This window comes from Oncorhynchus tshawytscha, unplaced genomic scaffold (assembly GCF_018296145.1).
Source record: "Oncorhynchus tshawytscha isolate Ot180627B unplaced genomic scaffold, Otsh_v2.0 Un_contig_6452_pilon_pilon, whole genome shotgun sequence".
Lineage (NCBI taxonomy): Eukaryota > Metazoa > Chordata > Actinopteri > Salmoniformes > Salmonidae > Oncorhynchus > Oncorhynchus tshawytscha.
Window position 1 is genome coordinate 1 of NW_024609467.1, and position 19,428 is coordinate 19,428.

The 19,428-nt window shown below is 42.3% G+C and overlaps 1 protein-coding gene across 1 annotated transcript; it reads left to right on the forward strand.

Moving 5' to 3' along the window:
* The first annotated feature begins 5,042 nt into the window (after positions 1 to 5,042).
* On the forward strand, positions 5,043 to 13,099 carry LOC112239670 (histamine N-methyltransferase). The gene is made up of 7 exons (XM_024408103.2): positions 5,043 to 5,166; positions 5,518 to 5,665; positions 6,106 to 6,158; positions 7,282 to 7,389; positions 8,480 to 8,610; positions 11,575 to 11,668; positions 12,671 to 13,099. The coding sequence occupies exons 2-7, from the start codon at positions 5,529 to 5,531 to the stop codon at positions 13,030 to 13,032; spliced, it is 885 nt and encodes a 294-aa protein (XP_024263871.1). The 5' UTR covers positions 5,043 to 5,166; positions 5,518 to 5,528; the 3' UTR covers positions 13,033 to 13,099.
* Positions 13,100 to 19,428: the final 6,329 nt, after the last annotated feature.

Consider the following 19,428-nt stretch of genomic DNA (forward strand, 5'->3'; position numbering starts at 1 on the left):
TCTATCTTGTCTGTCATAATATAATTGAAACAGTAGATCTAGCTGGTCTGTCTTACAGAAAGGAACATTTTGACATTTGCTGTATGGTTGATGAGAAACTCCATATTGCAAATGTACGGTCCCTTACTAGACTTTCGCAAATGTTTGTCAAATTCGCGGATGGCGGCGGGCCGTGCACGGGGGCCAGATCTTCCGGGAAGTCATCGAACGAAGTCTCTCTGACATTCGGTTTCCCTCATTTTTCCGCTGTCCCAGTAATGCCCACCAGTGGGCGAATGGAATCATATTGCAAATGTACAAAACATCACCAATCACGATGTGGCCTTTTCTCCTAAACGGAAAAGACGTTGAATACGAAACTTAGTGAGCATAGGTTTGGCATAATGGGCAGTTGGCCCCGAACAATATGGCATCGAGGCCCAAAGGCTTTTTGAGATTTTACCATTTTTCAAATCAAATCAAATCAAATGTTATTTGTCACATACACATGGTTTGCAGATGTTAATGCGAGTGTAGCGAAATGCTTGTGCTTCTAGTTCCGACAATGCAGTAATAACGAACAAGTAATCTAACTAACAATTCCAAAAAACTACTGTCTTATACACAGTGAAAGGGGATAAAGAATATGTACATAAGGATATATGAATGAGTGATGGTACAGAGCAGCATAGGCAAGATACAGTAGATGATATCGAGTACAGTATATACATATGAGATGAGTATGTAAACCAAGTGGCATAGTTAAAGTGGCTAGTGATACATGTATTACATAAGGATGCAGTCGATGATATAGAGTACAGTATCTACGTATGCATATGAGATGAATAATGTAGGGTAAGTAACATTATATAAGGTAGCATTGTTTAAAGTGGCTAGTGATATATTTACATAATTTCCCATCAATTCCCATTATTAAAGTGGCTGGAGTAGAGTCAGTGTCATTGACAGTGTGTTGGCAGTAGCCACTCAATGTTAGTGGTGGCTGTTTAACAGTCTGATGGCCTTGAGATAGAAGCTGTTTTTCAGTCTCTCGGTCCCAGCTTTGATGCACCTGTACTGACCTCGCCTTCTGGATGACAGCGGGGTGAACAGGCAGTGGCTCGGGTGGTTGATGTCCTTGATGATCTTTATGGCCTTCCTGTAGCATCGGGTGGTGTAGGTGTCCTGGAGGGCAGGTAGTTTGCCCCCGGTGATGCGTTGTGCAGACCTCACTACCCTCTGGAGAGCCTTACGGTTGAGGGCGGTGCAGTTGCCATACCAGGCGGTGATACAGCCCGCCAGGATGCTCTCGATTGTGCATCTGTAGAAGTTTGTGAGTGCTTTTGGTGACAAGCCGAATTTCTTCAGCCTCCTGAGGTTGAAGAGGCGCTGCTGCGCCTTCCTTTAATCCTTTCTGGGATTAAAGGTCAAAAACTAAAACAGAGTGCTAATTTGACTGCTTCACATCAAAGTACATGAGCCTGCAGTGTCAGGAAAAAAAGAACCAGCCATTTATCTATCATAATTTAAGAGAAATCGTACAATGTACAATTGATAATGTTCAAACAAAATGTTTTTTTTTCAAAAAAGTTAGAAATAAAGTTGCAGCATGTTCAGACAAGTCTTTTTAAAACAAAAATAATATTCACTCCACTTACACTACTGCACCATACATAACCAAACAAATTACCTTGGAACAGTCCTACCGTCACCACACCAACCCAAACTACGAGCCTGACCGGGAGACCCTGACACCTGTGCATTGGGTGAACCTACATGGAATAATCGAAAAGGAAACGTCTAAACGAACCAACGGATAAATAAATACAAAACACCAAAAAATCCATCCCTCACACAGGTAAGTATCAATATTCAACACCAATGCCTACCCCCGGTAAGTATCCCCCTTTATAGAATGGGTAGCACCAACTTTGGATGAAAATATTACTGGAAATAGCTCTAAAAGTTTACCCATACCCATACTTCCTATTCCTCAAAGTGGATTGGAACACAGCAAACAGGACACTCAACCATAATTACATTCTAACCCCAACCCAAACCTTAACCATAACCTTAACCATTCTAACCCTAACCATTCTAACTCTGACCTTAACCCTAGCCTTAACCACTCCAACCCTAACCTTAACCGATCACAAGAAACAGGCCTCCTAATTGTCCTTAGAATTTCTAAGCAAACAAGCTGGAGGCAGGGCTTTCTCCTATCAAGCTCCATTTTTATGGAATGGTCTGCCTACCCATGTGAGAGACGCAGACTCGGTCTCAACCTTTGAAATCTTCACTGAATACTCATCTCTTCAGTGGGTCATATGATTGAGTGTGGTATGACCTAGGAGTGTGAAGGTTTGCTGTCTCTGCCTTGAACTGCCGTTCCCCTCTTTCCACTGGGATTCTCTGCCTCTAACCCTATTACAGGGGCTGAGTCACTGGTTTACTGGTGCTCCTTCATGCCGTCACTAGGAGGGGAGCATCACTTGAGTGATCTTCCTGTCTGGGTTGGCGCCCCCCCTTGGGTTGTGCCGTGGCAGAGATCTTTGTGGGCTATACTCGGCCTTGTCTCAGGATGGTAAGTTGGTGGTTGAAGTTATCACTCTAGTAGTGTGGGGGCTGTGCTTTGGCAAAGTGGGTGGGGTTATATCCTTCCTGTTTGGCCCTGTCCGGGGGTGTCATCAGATGGGGCCACAGTGTCTCCTGACCCCTCCTGTCTCAGCCTCCAGAATTTATTCTACAGTAATTTACGTGTCGGGGGGCTAGGGTCAGTTTGTTATATCTGGAGTACTTCTCCTGTCTTATCCGGTGTCCTGCGTGAATTTAAGTATGCTCTCTCTAATTCTCTCTTTCTTTCTCTCTCTCGGAGGACCTGAGCCTTAGGAGGACCTGAGCCCTAGGATCATGCGTCAGGACTACCTGGCATGATGACTCCTTGCTGTCCCCAGTCCACCTGGCCGTGCTGCTGCTCCAGTTTCAACTGGCCTGTTCACCGGACGTGCTTCCTGTCCCAGACCTGCTGTTTTCAACTCTCTGAAGAGGATCCATCAGATATAAAAACCAGCTTTGGACACTCTGCGGACACCGGGCCCCGTCTCGCTCCTACTGAACCGACCACTACAAGACTTGAACAACATAGCGACGATGACTCACTGGCTAAGAATGACACCCTAATGGGACCCATGATCCTGGAAGGGAGTGACCTCACTAGTTCTTGCCACCTGAACCACTGAGTACAAAGGACTGACACTTGGGGTGGATGCATGACAACCGTAGAGGAGGTTATACTTCCTGGGTTTTTGTCTGCTCAAACTCTCAAGGCCGACTGACTGACATGCTTGAGATAGACTCATGGCAACCAACTGTGAAGCTGGGTTCCTGGAAGGGAGCAGCCCTCTATGGTTTTTGCCTGACCCAAAACCAAGTATGTATCCTCGAGGATGATGGACAGAGCTCAAAGGGTGGATGCCTGACAACGGTAGAGAAGGTTCACCTTCTGGGTTTTGTCTGCTCAAACCACAAGAACTCAATGACAGACCGTATTGGTATGGACACATGGCAAGCAACTGAGACACCAGACCCGCACAGGGTACGCAACCCAACCGCGTTGCCTGATCCTACACCAAGCAGGCCACGACAGCACCAGCTAGATGTGAATAAACGGCAATCGCTTCAGAGTAAGGATCCTGGAAGGGAATTACTCTTAAATGTATTGACGAACCAAAACATCTAGGACCCAATGACTGACGGACACGGAGTGACAATTGGCCAACCAGCAGTGAAGGACGGTTCCATGGGCGACTTCCTTTCTGGTGGCCCTTTTTCACCACCATTGACACCTTGACCAATAGAAGGACTCCCCTAACCTTTACTCTAACCCTAACCCCACCCTTATCCTAACCCTAACCCCACTCTAACCCTATCCCCTACCTGGACTTAAAACGGACAAAAGACATAAGGATGAAGACACCTAAAACCAATGCACCCCAAAACCAACTATACTAAAGTGGGCAACTATAGGCTTCTACAACCTAGGGGGGGATCTGTGCCCGGACCCTTCGACTCTCCCACTAGGCAAGCGGAGTGCAACCTCCCCCCGGTCTCTGCATTAGCTTGAAGGAGTCAGATCGACCTTGTGGATTCCTTACGAACACAACCCTAACCCTCTGTCCTCAACCCCCCCAGGAAGTTTCATTAGACTATTCTATAACAAAACAAGTCAATTTCCTGGGTTGAACTATGATATCTGAGAGACTCATCTTCCTCAGTAGTGATTTGGTTTACATAATCTCTATAGAGTTTTATGTCTGAATTTGAACAGTAATGACTGCTTGAAGATGATTGGCCAGACCCTGAAGATAAAAACTGTGATTGAAGATGATTGGCCAGACCCTGCAGATGGATACAGCCTTATAAGCAATACATGGATTGCCATTTATCCTTGCTGTTATTCTCAATCTCTTTTCAAGTAAAGGGGGAAATGCAGTTTAAATATTTTGTTTAATTTAATTCATCTGGTTAAGACTGTCACGATTGTCAGGGCCACCCATATGTGCAGCGCTGGACACAGCTTTTTTGTCACAACTAATTCATCTAGCTCAGTCTAGTCCAGTCTCTCAGGCATCACCTAATTCTAAACAGCTAGGAGATCTAGACTTCAGTTTAATCATGATTTATCTGTTACACCAGACAAATCACTTTATAAATGTTAATGTAGTTTGACTGTTTTGAGTGAAAAGCAAGAAGATAATGAATATTTAGGAGATTTTCAGAGGATGAACAATGAGGCAATTGCCTGGGTATCCACAGGGTGTGCAGGCCATTGTTCCAGCACTAACACCTTAACTCCTCTAATCATCCAGAACTTCATTGGCTACTGGAATTACTAAGGTGTTAGAAACAAAGTGCATTCTCACATGTTTTGTCCAATGCTTTATTCTCTCTGACTAAAATGTGTGTTAAGGCAGAAGCATGTATCATCATAGGAATTAAAATACGCTGTAGCTTTAAAGGATCAGCCTTCTCCTTTTCCACAAAGGAAAAAACTACAGTGGGAGGGGTTTCTTCTGTGCCACTGGTGTGCTGCGTTGCTTTAGTCACAAGACATTACTCTGGTGTGCTGCGTTGCTTTAGTCAAAACACTCGACTTACATGTGATTCTGTAGTCGTCTTGAAAGGAAAGTGAGTTTTTACCAATTGATTTTAATGTAGCTACAATATTGTAAAACTACATGCTTCAAACTGTATTTGTAGAATTCATGACAATTGGGAGTAACTTTCAAATATATTTTGTGAACTTTGCCTTGTTTGTCTTTAGCTATGTTCATACAAAACTGTCTGAGAAATGTAGAATGAGAGCTGTGACAAGGCAGGCCGAATGCCAACCTGACAATAGTTACAGTTGAATAATCTCACAGGCTCACTATATTCCTGCACTAGCCCTGCTTATGTTTACATGAACTGACTTTTATATAAATACATATGTGTCATTCTCATCTGTGAAGGGATAGTAAGTTATGATTGTTTTGACAGACTATTTAGCCATGTCCTGTGCTATGAAAAGTCTGGTGGAGGATAACGACAGATACCTGAAGTCCTTCCAGCTGTTCCTGGAGCGCTCCTCTGAACACAAGTGCATGCAGGACTTTATCCATGGCATCTTGCCTGATATTCTAGCCAGGTAACAGTGCTGACACTCTAGCCAGACAACAGTGCTGACACACTAGCCAGACAACAGTGCTGACACACTAGCCAGACAACAGTGCTGACACACTAGCCAGACAACAGTGCTGACACACTAGCCAGACAACAGTGCTGACACACTAGCCAGACAACAGTGCTGACACACTAGCCAGACAACAGTGCTGACACACTAGCCAGACAACAGTGCTGATACACTAGCCAGACAACAGTTCTGATACATTAGCCAGGTAACAGTTCTGACATAGTAGCCCAATTATGGCTACAATTCCAAGGATACTTAACCCCATGTTAGACAGAACATCACAAGGGCATAACTTTGGATGTAATTAAGTATTTGAGGATCTTACACAGTATATGTTTCATGGTAGTACGAGTACCTTTCCTGAAAGCACAATGTCCTGCCTGTTTCTTCCCCAGCGTTGGAGAGGGAAAAGCCAATCTTAATGTGATGGGAGTGGGAAGTGGAGCAGGTGAGGAAGAACCATAATGTCAAAGGATTAAACTATCATAGATAAACATTTTGTTGAGAAAATTCAAATATTTACTCTTTGTTTAACCCTCTACAATTGTACGGGTTGAAAATGGCTGATTTGGGCACTGATAAAATACTAAATTGGAATGCAGTGGCTGTACAGTAACATGCTATTACATTGTAATTATTTAGCAGACACTTATCAAATGCAGAGCGACTTACAGGAGCAATTACGATTAAGTGCCTTGCTCAAGGGCACATTAACAATGTTTCACCTAGTCGGCTCGGGGATTCAAACCAGCAACATTTTGCTTACTGTCCCAAGACTCTTAACCGCTAGGCTACCTAAGTTATGTCAGAGCTGTGTCTCTGCGCTTCATACTGCTGTATGGGTTTTGACTGTCAGTCGTTCTGAACTTGAGCACCTCCAGTGTCAAGAAATGATGACAAATGATCACTGATATCCATGATTTACTTATTGGGTAGCTGACATGATTAGTCATGATAAAATGACATGACTTTGAAACGTCCTGTAGATCTTACGCTTTATGTTTGAAAGACAAACACTTTTTGATATTTGCTTCATACCTGATTAGGATCGCATGTATTTTTTAAATTGTTGCACTGTTGAACACTTGTAATCATTCTCCATCTTGTAGACCGCTATCCAGCTGTCAGATACTCATTCACCTCAATGTCACCTTTCACAAGTCTTTCAGAAGAGTGAGTCTCTTCCAAGTAGCTAAAGAAATTTGTTTCAATCCTGTTTCAATCCAATCAATGAAACTATGAGGACTATGATTTACTTTCAGTTCACGGGCTCTGGATCTGTATCTAGTACAAAAGCCCTCATTCCTGCACAGTGTTTCTCTTCCTATAATAGGATAGAATAGGAGGAACTTTAATGTCCCGAAGGGGGACATTGACGGACTTTAACACACAGTACTGCTGTATACAAAAATAGACACTGGTCATTATACACAACATAATACATAGTGTACAGTCCACATTACATGTCCTCTCCTCAGGTGAGATAGACATACCTGTAAGATTGTCTCAGCTGTTCTCAGGTGAGACCTACAGTATGTGTTTCTCATTTTACCAACATCACCTGTCCTCAGGTGAGATTGACCTTGAGATGTTCTCTCAGCTGCATCTGAAGCATCCTGCAGTAACCGTGGACAACCAGGTGGTGGAACCCAGCGCCCAGCAGCTCCACCTCTATAAGGGTAGAAATAATCATACTGAATTCTCTAAGGGTACAGTGGGGCAAAAAAGTATTTAGTCAGCCACCAATTGTGCAAGTTCTCCCACTTAAAAAGATGAGAGGCCTGTAATTTTCATCATAGGTACACTTCAACTATGACAGACAAAATTAGAAAATCACATTGTAGGATTTTTAATGAATTTATTTGCAAATTATGGTGGAAAATACGTTTTTTTAGAGTGGCTTTTCATTGTCCCCAGGGTGCATCTGTGTAATAATCATGCTGTTTAATCAGCTTCTTGATATACCACACTTGTCAGGTAAATGGATTATCTTGGTAAAGGAGAAATGCTCACTAACATTAATGTAAACAAATTTCTGCATAAAGTTGGAGAGAAATAAGCTTTTTGTGTATGGAACATTTTGGGGATTTTTAATTTCAGCTCATGAAACATGGTATCAACACTTTACATGTTGCATTTATATTACACCTCTACACGGGCATGTAGTTCAGTGTGATTACACGGGCATGTAGTTCAGTGTGATTACACGGGCATGTAGTTCAGTGTGATTACACGGGCATGTAGTTCAGTGTGATTACACGGGCATGTAGTTCAGTGTGATTACACGGGCATGTAGTTCAGTGTGATTACACGGGCATGTAGTTCAGTGTGATTACACAGGTTTTTCTTTATTTTTACTATTTTCTACATTGTAGAATAATAGTTAAGACATCAAAACTATGAAATAACACATGGAATAATGTAGTAACCAAAAAGGTGTGCAATGCCAAGAGTGTGCAAACCTGTCATCAAGGCAAAGGGTGGCTATTTGTCTAATCTCAAATATAAAATATGTTTTGATTTGTTGAACACTTTTTTTGGTTTGGTACATGATTCCATATGTGTTATTTCATAGTTTTGATGTCTTCACTATTATTTTACAATGTAAAAAAATTAAGAAAAACCTTTTGAATGATTAGGTGTTCTAAAACGTTTGACCAGTAGTGTAGTTCAGGATGATTACATCTCTATACTGGTATATAGTTCAGTATGATTAGCTCTGTAATTATATGAATGTACTGTTACTTCATATATCTTTATCTTGTGTAGTGTTGGTGTCCCAGAAACCAAACCTAGACTACATTAAATTCACTTGGAACAAGATGACGGCCACTGAGTTTGAGAAGCACTGGAGAGAGAACCATTTGACCAAGAAGATGGACTTCATTCACATGATACAGGTAGAACTACCCAGATGGAGTTACAGGTGAAGTTGTAAGTTTACATACACTTAGTTTGGAGTCATTAAAACTCGTTTTTCAACCACTCAACACATTTCTTGTTAACTAACTATAGTTTTGGCAAGTCGATTAGGGCATCTACTTTGCGCATGCTGTGGATATATTTCAAGGCCTACCTTCAAACTCAGTGCCACTTTGCTTAACATCATGGGAAAATCAAAAGAAATCTGCCAAGACCTCAGAAAAAAAATTGTAGACCTCCACTAGTCTGGTTCATCCTTGGGAGCAATTTCCAAACGTCCGAAGGTACCACGTCCATCTGTACAAACAATAGTACACAAGTATAAACACCATGGGACCACACAGCCGTCATACCGCTCAGGAAGGAGATGCGTTCTGTCTCCTAGAGATGAACATACTTTGGTGCGAAAAGTGCAAATCAATCCCAGAACAATCGCAAAGGACCTTGTGAAGATGCTGGAGGAAACAGGAACAAAAGTATCTATATCCACAGTAAAACGAGTCCAATATTGACATAACCTGAAAGGCCGCTCAGCAAGCAAGAAGCTACTGTTCCAAAACCGCCATAAAAAAGCCAGACTACGGTTTGCAACTGCACATGGGGACAGAGATTGTACTTTTTGGAGAAATGTCCTCTGGTCTGATGAAACAAAAATAGAACTGTTTGGCCATAATGACCATCATTATGTTTGGAGTAAAAAGGGGGAAGCTTGCAAGCCGAAGAACACCATCCCAACTGTGAAACACGGGGGTGACAGCATCATGTTGTGGGGGTGCTTTGCTGTAGGAGGGACTGGTGCACTTCACAAAATAGATGGCATCATGAAGCATGAAACGTATGTGGGAATATTGAAGCAACATCTCAAGACATCAGTCAGGGAGTTAAAGCTTGGTTGTAAATTGGTCTTCCAAATGGATAATGACCCCAAGTATACTTCCAAAGTTGTGGCAAAATGGCTTAAGGACAACAAAGTCAAGGTATTGGAGTGGCCATCACAAAGCCATGACCTCAATCCTATAGAGAATTTGTTGGCAGAACTGAAAAAGCGTGTGCGAGCAAGGAGGCCTACAAACCTGACTTGGTTACACTAGCTCTGTCAAGAGGAATGGGCCAACATTCACACAACTTATTGTGGGAAGCTTGTGGAAGGCTACCCGGAACATTTGACCCAAGTTAAACAATTTAAAGGCAATGCTGCCAAATATTAAATGAGTGTATGTAATCTTCTGACCCACTGGGAATGTGATGAAAGAAATAAAAGCTGAAATAAATCACTACTATTATTCTGACATTTCACATTATTAAAAATAAAGTGGTGATCCTAACTGACCTAAAACAGGGATTTTTTACTAGGATTAAATGTCAGGAATTGTGAAACTGAGTTTAAATGTATTTGGCCAAGGTGTATGTAAACTTCCGACTTCAACTGTATATAGGGGATAGTGTGTGTACTACAATAAGTGCAATACATTGCTACACTGAACAAAAATATAAACGTAAATGTAAAGTGTTTCATGAGCTGAAATAAAAGATCCCAGAAATGTTCCATATGCACAAAAAGCTTATTGCTCTGTTTGTTTACATCCAGCTCTGCCCCACCTGCCTTGAATAACAGGCCGCCACTGATAATTACACAGGTGCACCTTGTGCTGGGGACAATAAGGCCATTCTAAAATGTGCAGTTGTCACACAACACAATGCCACAGATGTCTCAAGTTGAGGGAGTGTGCAATTGGCACGCCGACTGCAGGATTGTCCACCAGAGCTTGTCAGAGAATTGAATGTTCATTTCTCTACCATAAGCCAGTGGGCAAATGCTCACCTTCGATGTCAACTGACATGCTGGAGTGTGCCCTTCACGGATGAATCCTTTTCTCAACTGTACCGGGTGATTTGGGCAGGCATAAGATACGGACAACGAACACAACTGCATTTTATCGATGGCAATTTGAATGCACAGAGATACCGTGACGAGATCCTCAAGCCCATTTTCGTGCCAGTCACCCGTTGCCATCACCTCATGTTTCAGCATGATATTATATGGCCCCATGTCACAAGGATCTGTACGCAATTTCTAGACGCTAAAAATGTCCCAGTTTTTCCATGGCCTGCATACTCATCCATTGAGCATGTTTGGGTTGGTCAGGATCCACGTGTACGAAAGCATGTTCCAGTTGCTGCCAATATCCAACAACTTCACACAGCTCCATGCGAAGGAGATGTGTCACACTGCATGAGGTGGTCACGCCGAATAATGACTGGTGTTCTGATCCACACCCCTACCTTTTTATTTTAAGGTACTGTATATGCATCTGTTGGTCACAGATCTCTATTCCCAGTCGTGAAATCCATAGATCAGATGAGGGCCTTATTTATTTATTTATTTAAATTGACTAATTTCCCTATGAACTGTAACTCAGTAAAATGTTTGGAATTGTTGCATGTTGCATTTTTATACAGTGGGGAGTATTTGTTACACTGCCGATTTTGCAGGTTTTCCTACTTACAAAGCATGTAGAGGTCTGTAATTTTTATCATAGGTACACTTCAACTGTGGGAGACGGAATCTAAAACAAAAATCCAGAAAGTCACATTGTATGATTTTTAAGTAATTCATTTGCATTTTATTGCATGATAAGTATTTGATACATCAGAAAAGCAGAACTTAATATTTGGTACAGAAACCCTTTTTGCAATTACAGAGATCATACATTTCCTGTAGTTCTTGACCAGGATTGCACACAATGCAGCAGGGATTTTAGCCCGCTCCTCCATACAGACCTTCTCCAGATCCTTCAGGTTTCAGGGCTTGTAAGTAGGAAACACTGCAGATTTTGCAGGTTATCAAATACTTGTTCTCCCCACTGTATATCACTGTATTTATTTCGTCATATTCAGTCTTATATCACAATAACATGAGACTTTCCCTGTACTCCATCCAGATGTTGTATTACGTGAAGGATCCAGGTGCTACAGTCACATTCTACCAGAGCCTCCTGGACAGGAATGGAAAACTACTTGTAATTCTGGTGTCTGGTGAGTCAGTTGAGTTCATGTACAGTCAAACATTTGGACACACCTACTCATTCAAGGGTTTGTCTTCATGTTTACTATTTTCTACATTGTAGAATAATAGTGAAGACATCAAAACTATGAAATAACATATATGGAATCATGTAGTAAACAAATCAAAATATATTTTAGATTCTTCAAAGTAACCACCCTTTGCCTTGATGACAGCTTTGCACACTCTTGGCATTCTCTCACCTGGAATGCATTTCACGTGTACAAACATGTTTTTCGTACACGTGGATCCTGACCAACCCCTATTAAAAGTTCATTTGTGGAATGTATTTTCCTCCTTAATGTGTTTGTGCCAATCACTTGCGTTGTGACAAGGTAGGGGTGGTAAACAGAAGATAGCTCTATATGGTAAAAGACCAATTCCATATTATGGCAAGAACAGCACAATTTAAGCAAAGAGAAACGACAGTCCATCATTACTTTAAGACATGAAGGTCAGTCAATCTGGACAATTTCATGAACTTTGAAAGTTTCTTCAAGTGCAGTTGCAAAAATCATAGGAGCGCTATGTTGAAACTGGCTCTAATGAGGACTGCCACAGGAAAGGAAGACCCAGAGTTACCTCTGCTGCAGAGTTAACTGCACCTCCGATTGCAGCCCAAATAAATCAAATAAAACAAATCAAATTTTATTTGTCACATGGACAATGACCCAACACACCCCCAGGGTGTGTAATGGCTATTTGACCAAGAAGGAGAGTGATGGAGTGCTGCATCAGAAGACTTGGCCTTTTTGACTGGTACTGTATATGTACAAGCATTGGATCTGTAGTGTTACCAGACTCCATGCCAGAGCTCTGTTATACTTACTTTAGGTGGTTAACATAGAATTACATATTACAACTAATTCATAATGAGTTACTTTTAGAACTAAGTCATTTAATAGCATATATGTGGTTGTTACACTGTGGGGTTCTGTTACTATGGGAGGTTATAATGTGTATCATGTCTGTAGATGAGAGTGGCTGGGGAAAGCTGTGGAGGACCTTCCGGACCCAGCTGTGTAACACAGAGATCAGTCAGTGTGTGACTACTGGTGATATTAAAGCCTACCTGGACTCTAAGACAGTGAGTTACCAGAGCTACAAGCTTCCGTCTCAGATGGACATCACTGAGTGTTTCACTGAGGGGGACCAGAGAGGAGAACTGCTTCTGGACTTCCTGACTGAGGTGTTAGACTTCAGCTCCACTGCTCCTCCTGAGCTGAAGAGAGGAGTTCTAGACCTGCTGAAGACCCCAGACTGTAGCAAGGAGGTGGATGGGAGGGTCATCTTCAATAACACCTTGGAGGTGCTGGTGGTTGACCCTCTACAGTAACACAGGAATAGATCTCAAAATGCTGTAGCAACAATGTGTATCACTGATAAACACTGAGTATACAAAACATAAGGAACACTTCCTCTTTCCATGACATAGACTGACCAGGTGAATCCAGGTGAAAGCTATGATCCCTTATTGATATTACTTGTTAAAACCACTTCAATCAGTGTAGATGAAGGGGGGAGACAAGTTAAATAAGGATTTTTAAGCCTTGAAGCAATTGAGACATGGATTTTTATGTGTGTAATTCAGAGGGTGAATAGGCTAGATGAAATATTTAAGTGCTTTTGAATGGGGTATGGTAGTAGGTACCAGGTACACCGATTCATGTAAAGAACTGCAATGCTGATTGGTTTTTCACGTGTTTCAAGTATGGTCCACCACCCAAAGGACATCCAGCCAACTGCGGGAAGCATTGGAGTCAACCTGGGCCAGCATCCTTGTTGTTTTCGACACCTTGTAGAGTCTGTGCCCCGATGAATTGAGGCTGTTCTGTTGGGTGAAGGTGTTCCTAATGATTGGTATATTCAGTGTATGCATGAAAGGCTTGTTGTGGTATTCATATAATTACCTTATTCCCATCTGCCCACCAAGATCCCACAGCTGGAACTTCAGGTTCTTGTACGTCACTGTCTCCATGTTGAAGCCGATCACTGTACAACACAATGACAGAGATGAAACACCTTAAACACACGTCAAAGAAAGACATGGTCTCCAAACATGTGGAAAGACCATTTATTATTCGAGAGGGAGGGGGGTGCAACTCAATATTAGGAAAATGTTCCTAATGTGTGGTATAATCAGTGTATAAAGTCAGTATTTCATCCATCACAAAATGTTTGTTATGTGAAAACAATTTGTTTTACCTTACTTTAACAACACATCAGAACCTAAAACATGATACACAGTTGCTTTCAGGGGTGCTACTTTGGTTTTAGAAGTTGGAAAAGTAAGCAAAAATGCCCACAGTCATCAAGCAAGATAAGAGATAATTATTAAATTTGTTTTAAGTGATTGATAAAACTGAACTTAGATGCAAGGTAATTTAATAATAAATATTGTGTTGCACCTTTAACCAATAGTCTAACAAATGAACAAGACTTTAAAAAATAAAGTACAAAGACTTTTGATTATCTTTAAGACATCTATATCAAATTTCAGGCAGACCGACCAACCAACCGCATGCACGCCTAACCCTCACCAGTCTAGTCAATACCTCAACACTCTCCCTGACCCTCATCAGTCTAGTCAATAACTCAACTCTCTCCCTAACCCCCACCAGTCTAGTCAATAACTCAACTCTCTCCCTGACCCCCACCAGTCTAGTCAATAACTCAACTCTTTCCCAACCCAATTTCCTTCAATGCTTTTTTTATTCCCAAGGAAAAGGTTTGGAATAAAAAAATAATAACACCTGTACATATACATTAACACACAAACAGCACATCCTCCATATAATTCATCTCATAGAGCTGTTTTTTTTTTACATTTACAAAAAAATTAACATATACATTTTAAACAGATGGTACTTTTATATAGAGCATTCACATGACAAATATTATATACAGTACCAGTCAAGTTTGGACACATACTCATTCAAGGGTTTTTCTTTATTTTACTATTTTCTACATTGTAGAATAATAGTGACGACATCAAAACTATGAAATGACACATATGGAATCATGTGTTATAAAAAAAGTGTTATATAAATCAAAATATATTTTATATTTGAGATTCTTTGAAGTAGCCACCCAACAAGGTAGACAAAATTCGAGCAAGGTTTCCCTTCCAGAGAGACATCAGACATTGTAACATTCTTTGTTTCACGGAAACATGGCTCACTCGGGATACTTTATCAGAGTCGGTACAGCCACCTGGTTTCTTCACGCATCGCACCGACAGAAACAAACATCTCGTCAAATCAAATCAAATCAAATTTTATTCGTATTCGTAAGAAGAAGTGCGGGGGTGTACGCCTTATGATTAACTCCAGTGTTTAATTGCTCAATTGTAATTGTTTTGCCTCTATGGCCTATTTATTGCCTTACCTCCCTTATCTTACCTCATTTACACACACTGTATGTAGATTATTTTATTTTTTTTATCATTTAGCCTTAATTTAACCAGGTAGGCTAGTTGAGTTCTCATTTACAACTGTGACCTGGCCAAGATAAAGCAAAGCAGTGCGACACAGAGTTACACATGGAATAAACAAACATAGTCAATAACACAATAGAAAAAGTATATATACAGTGTGTGAAAATGTGGTAGGATAAGGGAGGTAAGGCAATAAATAGGCCATAGTGGCGAAATAATTACAATTTAGCAATTAAACACTGGAATGATAGATGTGCAGACAATGAATGTGCAAAGGAGCAAAAAAAAAAAAAACAGTATTGGGATGAGGTAGTTGGTTGGGCTATTTACAGATGGTCTACGTACAGGTTCAGTGATCGGTCAGCTGCTCTGACAGCTGGTGCTTAAAGTTAGTGAGGGAGAAATAAGTCTCCAGCTTCAGTGATTTTTGAAAATCGTTCCAGTCATTGGCAGCAGAAAACTGGAAAGAAAGGCAGCCAAAGGAGGAATTGACTTTGGGGGTGACCAGTGAAAAATACCTGCTGGAGTGTGTGCTACGGGTGGGTGCTGCTATGGTGACCAGTGAGCTGAGATAAGGAGCCAATGGGTTTGGAGCCAATGGGTTTGGCTACGAATATGAAGCGAGGGCCAGCCAACGAGAGCATACAGGTCACAGTGGTGGGTAGTATATGGGGCTTTGGTGACAAAACAGATGGCACTGTGATAGACTGCATCCAATTTGCTGAGTAGAGTGTTGGAGGCTATTTTGTAAATGACATCACCAAAGTCAAGGATCGGTAGGATAGTCAGTTTACAAGGGTATGTTTGGCAGCATGAGTGAAGGATGCTTTGTTGCAAAATAGGAAGCTGTTATGTTCTCCAGTTTCTGTGTTGTGGTGTTGTTTGTAGGTGTGTGTTTCAGGGTGGCTTCCTGAAATTCTAAGCAGCTGATTGGTCGGCCCCATCGAGGACTGGAGATCTGACCCCGCCCTCTTATCAGGAGATACCGGTGTCTTCAATTACCGACTCCTTCTGAAGCTAGAAAAGCCAGTGTTCCATTGTTAGGAGGCAGCTGATTTATATGTCGTGTGTTGGTTGTTGCTCAGAGAGAGCTTATTGGTATGTCGTGTGTTGGTTGTTGCTCAAATCAAATCAAATCAAATTTTATTTGTCACATACACATGGTTAGCAGATGTTAATGCGAGTGTAGCGAAATGCTTGTGCTTCTAGTTCCGACAATGCAGTAATAACGAGCAAGTAATCTAACTAACAATTCCAAAAAAAACTACTGTCATACACAGTGTAAGGGGATAAAGAATATGTACATAAGGATATATGAATGAGTGATGGTACAGAGCAGCATAGGCAAGATACAGTAGATGATATCGAGTACAGTATATACATATGAGATAAGTATGTAAACCAAGTGGCATAGTTAAAGTGGCTAGTGATACATGTATTACATAAGGATGCAGTCGATGATATAGAGTACAGTATCAACGTATGCATATGAGATGAACAATGTAGGGTAAGTAACATTATATAAGGTAGCATTGTTTAAAGTGGCTAGCGATACATTTACATAATTTCCCATCAATTCCCATGATTAAAGTGGCTGGAGTAGAGTCAGTGTCATTGACAGTGTGTTGGCAGTAGCCACTCAATGTTAGTGGTGGCTGTTTAAACCTGTTAAGCTTCCCCCTACTTTTCGGAAATTCTGTTAAAAATCGCGCAACATTTTGGCGTCCTGCTACTCAGGTCAGGAATATAGTATATGCATATGATTAGTATGTGTGGATAGAAAACACTCAGACGTTTCCAAAACTGTTTAAATCACGGCTGTGACTATAACAGAACGTCTGTTTCATCGAAAAGCGCAGGAAAATCTGATCACTGGAGATGGAAAAAAGTATCCATGCGCCACTCCCATGAATTGTTAAAGGTGAACCATAATATATGGGGCCGAGCTTGCAGTACCTACAGCTACCACAGGATCTATAGAGTCTCCTCATTTGAATCTGAATTGATTCTTGGTAGATCCGCCCAAAGGGAACCGATTCTCTCCGACCACCGACCCGAGGCATTGTCTGTCTTTTTCTCCGGACATTTTTCCACACGGCAGGCTATCGAATTTACATCGCCTCCTGATGATTTTTATAGCTTATTAACGTGTAGTTATACCTAAAGTTGCATTAGAAAGGTATTTCGAAGTGTTTTGTGAAAGTTTATCGTCGAATTTTTAACTTTTAAAAAATGACGTTACGTTATGAAACGCTCTTTTTCCGTTTTCCACACAGTCTTCATAGATCGATATCTAGGCTATATATGGACCGATTTAATCCAAAAAAGACCCAGTATTGATTATGGGACATCAAGGTGTGCAAAGAAAGAAGATGGTCAAAGGTAATTAATGTTTTATATTTTATTGTGCGGTTTGTGTAGCGCCGACTATGCTAATTCTTTTGTTTACATCCCCTACGGGTCTTTTGGGGTGTTGCATGCTATCAGATAATAGCTTCTCATGCTTTCGCCGAAAAGCATTTTAAAAATCTGACACGGTGGCTAGATTCACAATGACTGTAGCTTTATTTTAATACCAAACATGTGTATTTTAATGAACGTTTGCGTTTTAACTAATACTATTAGCATGTAGCGTCGCGCATGTGCATTTCTAGAGCTCTAGGTGGGACGTCTGCGTCTCAAGTAAGCTCAAGAGGTTTTAACAGTCTGATGGCCTTGAGATAGAAGCTGTTTTTCAGTCTCTCGGTCCCAGCTTTGATGCACCTGTACTGACCTCGCCTTCTGGATGGCAGCGGGGTGAACAGGCAGTGGCTCGGGTGGTTGATGTCCTTGATGATCTTTATGGCCTTCCTGTAGCATCGGGTGGTGTAGGTGTCCTGGAGGGCAGGTAGTTTGCCCCCGGTGATGCGTTGTGCAGACCTCACTACCCTCTGGAGAGCCTTACGGTTGAGGGCGGTGCAGTTGCCATACCAGGCGGTGATACATCCCGCCAGGATGCTCTCGATTGTGCATCTGTAGAAGTTTGTGAGTGCTTTTGGTGACAAGCCGAATTTCTTCAGCCTCCTGAGGTTGAAGAGGCGCTGCTGCGCCTTCCTCACGATGCTGTCTGTGTGAGTGGACCAATTCAGTTTGTCTGTGATGTGTATGCCGAGGAACTTAAAACTTGCTACCCTCTCCACTACTGTTCCATCGATGTGGATGGGGGGTGTTCCCTCTGCTGTTTCCTGAAGTCCACAATCATCTCCTTAGTTTTGTTGACGTTGAGTGTGAGGTTATTTTCCTGACACCACACTCTGAGGGCCCTCACCTCCTCCCTGTAGGCCGTCTCGTCGTTGTTGGTAATCAAGCCTACCACTGTTGTGTCGTCCGCAAACTTGATGATTGAGTTGGGCGTGCATGGCCACGCAGTCGTGGGTGAACAGGGAGTACAGGAGAGGGCTCAGAACGCACCCTTGTGGGGCCCCAGTGTTGAGGATCAGCGGGGAGGAGATGTTGTTGCCTACCCTCACCACCTGGGGGCGGCCCGTCAGGAAGTCCAGTACCCAGTTGCACAGGGCGGGGTCGAGACCCAGGGTCTCGAGCTTGATGACGAGCTTGGAGGGTACTATGGTGTTGAATGCCGAGCTGTAGTCGATGAACAGCATTCTCACATAGGTATTCCTCTTGTCCAGATGGGTTAGGGCAGTGTGCAGTGTGGTTGAGATTGCATCGTCTGTGGACCTATTTGGGCGGTAAGCAAATTGGAGTGGGTCAAGGGTGTCAGGTAGGGTGGAGGTGATATGGTCCTTGACTAGTCTCTCAAAGCACTTCATGATGACGGATGTGAGTGCTACGGGGCGGTAGTCGTTTAGCTCAGTTACCTTAGCTTTCTTGGGAACAGGAACAATGGTGGCCCTCTTGAAGCATGTGGGAACAGCAGACTGGTATAGGGATTGATTGAATATGTCCGTAAACACACCGGCCAGCTGGTCTGCGCATGCTCTGAGGGCGCGGCTGGGGATGCCGTCTGGGCCTGCAGCCTTGCGAGGGTTAACACGTTTAAATGTCTTACTCACTTCGGCTGCAGTGAAGGAGAGACCGCATGTTTCCGTTGCAGGCCGTGTCAGTGGCACTGTATTGTCCTCAAAGCGGGCAAAAAAGTTATTTAGTCTGCCTGGGAGCAAGACATCCTGGTCCGTGACTGGGCTGGGTTTCTTCCTGTAGTCCGTGATTGACTGTAGACCCTGCCACATACCTCTTGTGTCTGAGCCGTTGAATTGAGATTCTACTTTGTCTCTGTACTGGCGCTTAGCTTGT

What these genes read in the sequence shown, in the direction of transcription:
- LOC112239670 (XM_024408103.2), top strand. Translation starts at nt 5,529, where the DNA reads ATGTCCTGTGCTATGAAAAGTCTGGTGGAGGATAACGACAGATACCTG. An exon ending in GCAGCTCCACCTCTATAAGG is followed by an intron (nt 7,390 to 8,479) that starts GTAGAAATAATC and finishes TATCTTGTGTAG; the next exon opens with TGTTGGTGTCCCAGAAACCA. An exon ending in ACTTCATTCACATGATACAG is followed by an intron (nt 8,611 to 11,574) that starts GTAGAACTACCC and finishes TACTCCATCCAG; the next exon opens with ATGTTGTATTACGTGAAGGA.